The 1,085-nt window shown below is 45.7% G+C and overlaps 1 protein-coding gene across 1 annotated transcript; it reads left to right on the top strand.

The window, feature by feature from the left end:
• The first annotated feature begins 323 nt into the window (after positions 1-323).
• On the top strand, positions 324-866 carry Ppp1r2c (PPP1R2C family member C). Its single transcript, XM_060375203.1, has one exon. The coding sequence runs from the start codon at positions 324-326 to the stop codon at positions 864-866; it is 543 nt and encodes a 180-aa protein (XP_060231186.1).
• The last annotated feature ends 219 nt before the right edge of the window (positions 867-1,085 follow it).

Raw genomic sequence — 1,085 nt, 5'->3', positions numbered from 1 at the left:
CAAAGCGCAGAGTATGGAGAAGTTCCCAAATAGTAATGATTTTCTTTTAAATCAGAGAAATGGTTATTTTCCCATTACGTTAATAAAAAAGAAAAATCCAGGATAGCCACTAGAGAGGCCCACAACGCTGCCATTGCTGCAGTGACGAAGGCAAGGTCCATTGTGACGTGTCTTGGCCCTGGCCATTGTGACCTATTAGCCCTGGAACTGGTACTGGGAACTGAGAGCGTGCCTGCCAGACATATCTCGCTCCTGGTCTAGTGAGGAGCGCGGACAAGTGGCTGCATTGGCCCAATTCTAGCTCGGCCCTCAGTTTCTCAGCCATGGCAACCTCCACCACTTCACATCGACCCATCAAGGGGATACTAAAAAACAAAAGTTCAGCATCTTCAGTGGAGGATTCCACCCAGCCAACAAGACCCGGAACGCAGGAGTTACAACGGAAGAAATCACAGAAGTGGGACGAATCCAACATACTAGCAACCCAACACCCATGCTACAAAGACTATGACCTGATGAACATGAATGAGCCCGGCAATAGCTTAGTCGCTGTGCTACACGATGGAGAAGACAACATGAGTAAAATTCAAGGAAAAGAAGCCATGACCCAGGAGACCTTAGCAAAGAAACTGGCAGCCTCTGAAATCCCCGGGACCAGTTACCTGGGTGAGGAGCAGCAAAGCAGTGGTAAGCATAGCTGCAAATACTTCCTGAACCAACAAGAAAGGCAGCAGCAATTTGAGTTGAAAAGGAAACTACATTACAACGAAGGATTGAACATCAAATTGGCCAGACAACTGATATCGGAGGAGCTACAATCTGAAGTAGAAGATGATGACAACCAACATCTACATTCAAATTATTGAAGAAAAGACTACTACAGAAGAAGCTCCCCGATAACTGAACATCACAAAACGCATGTAAGATCTGCGGTTGCTGCTGCCTTTGCTACAGTCTCTGCCGTTGCCTATGCTTCCACTGCTTCTTGTTATCTAGAACCCATGGTCTTGGTATGATTGTACTTGTCCATTTAACTGTTTAATGGTGTTTAATGGTCATCGAGGCTTTAATGGTAATCTTAGGAG

Source organism: Meriones unguiculatus, chromosome X (genome assembly GCF_030254825.1).
Source record: "Meriones unguiculatus strain TT.TT164.6M chromosome X, Bangor_MerUng_6.1, whole genome shotgun sequence".
In the NCBI taxonomy this organism is placed as follows: Eukaryota; Metazoa; Chordata; class Mammalia; order Rodentia; family Muridae; genus Meriones; species Meriones unguiculatus.
This window is presented reverse-complemented; position numbering and strand designations above follow the sequence as displayed.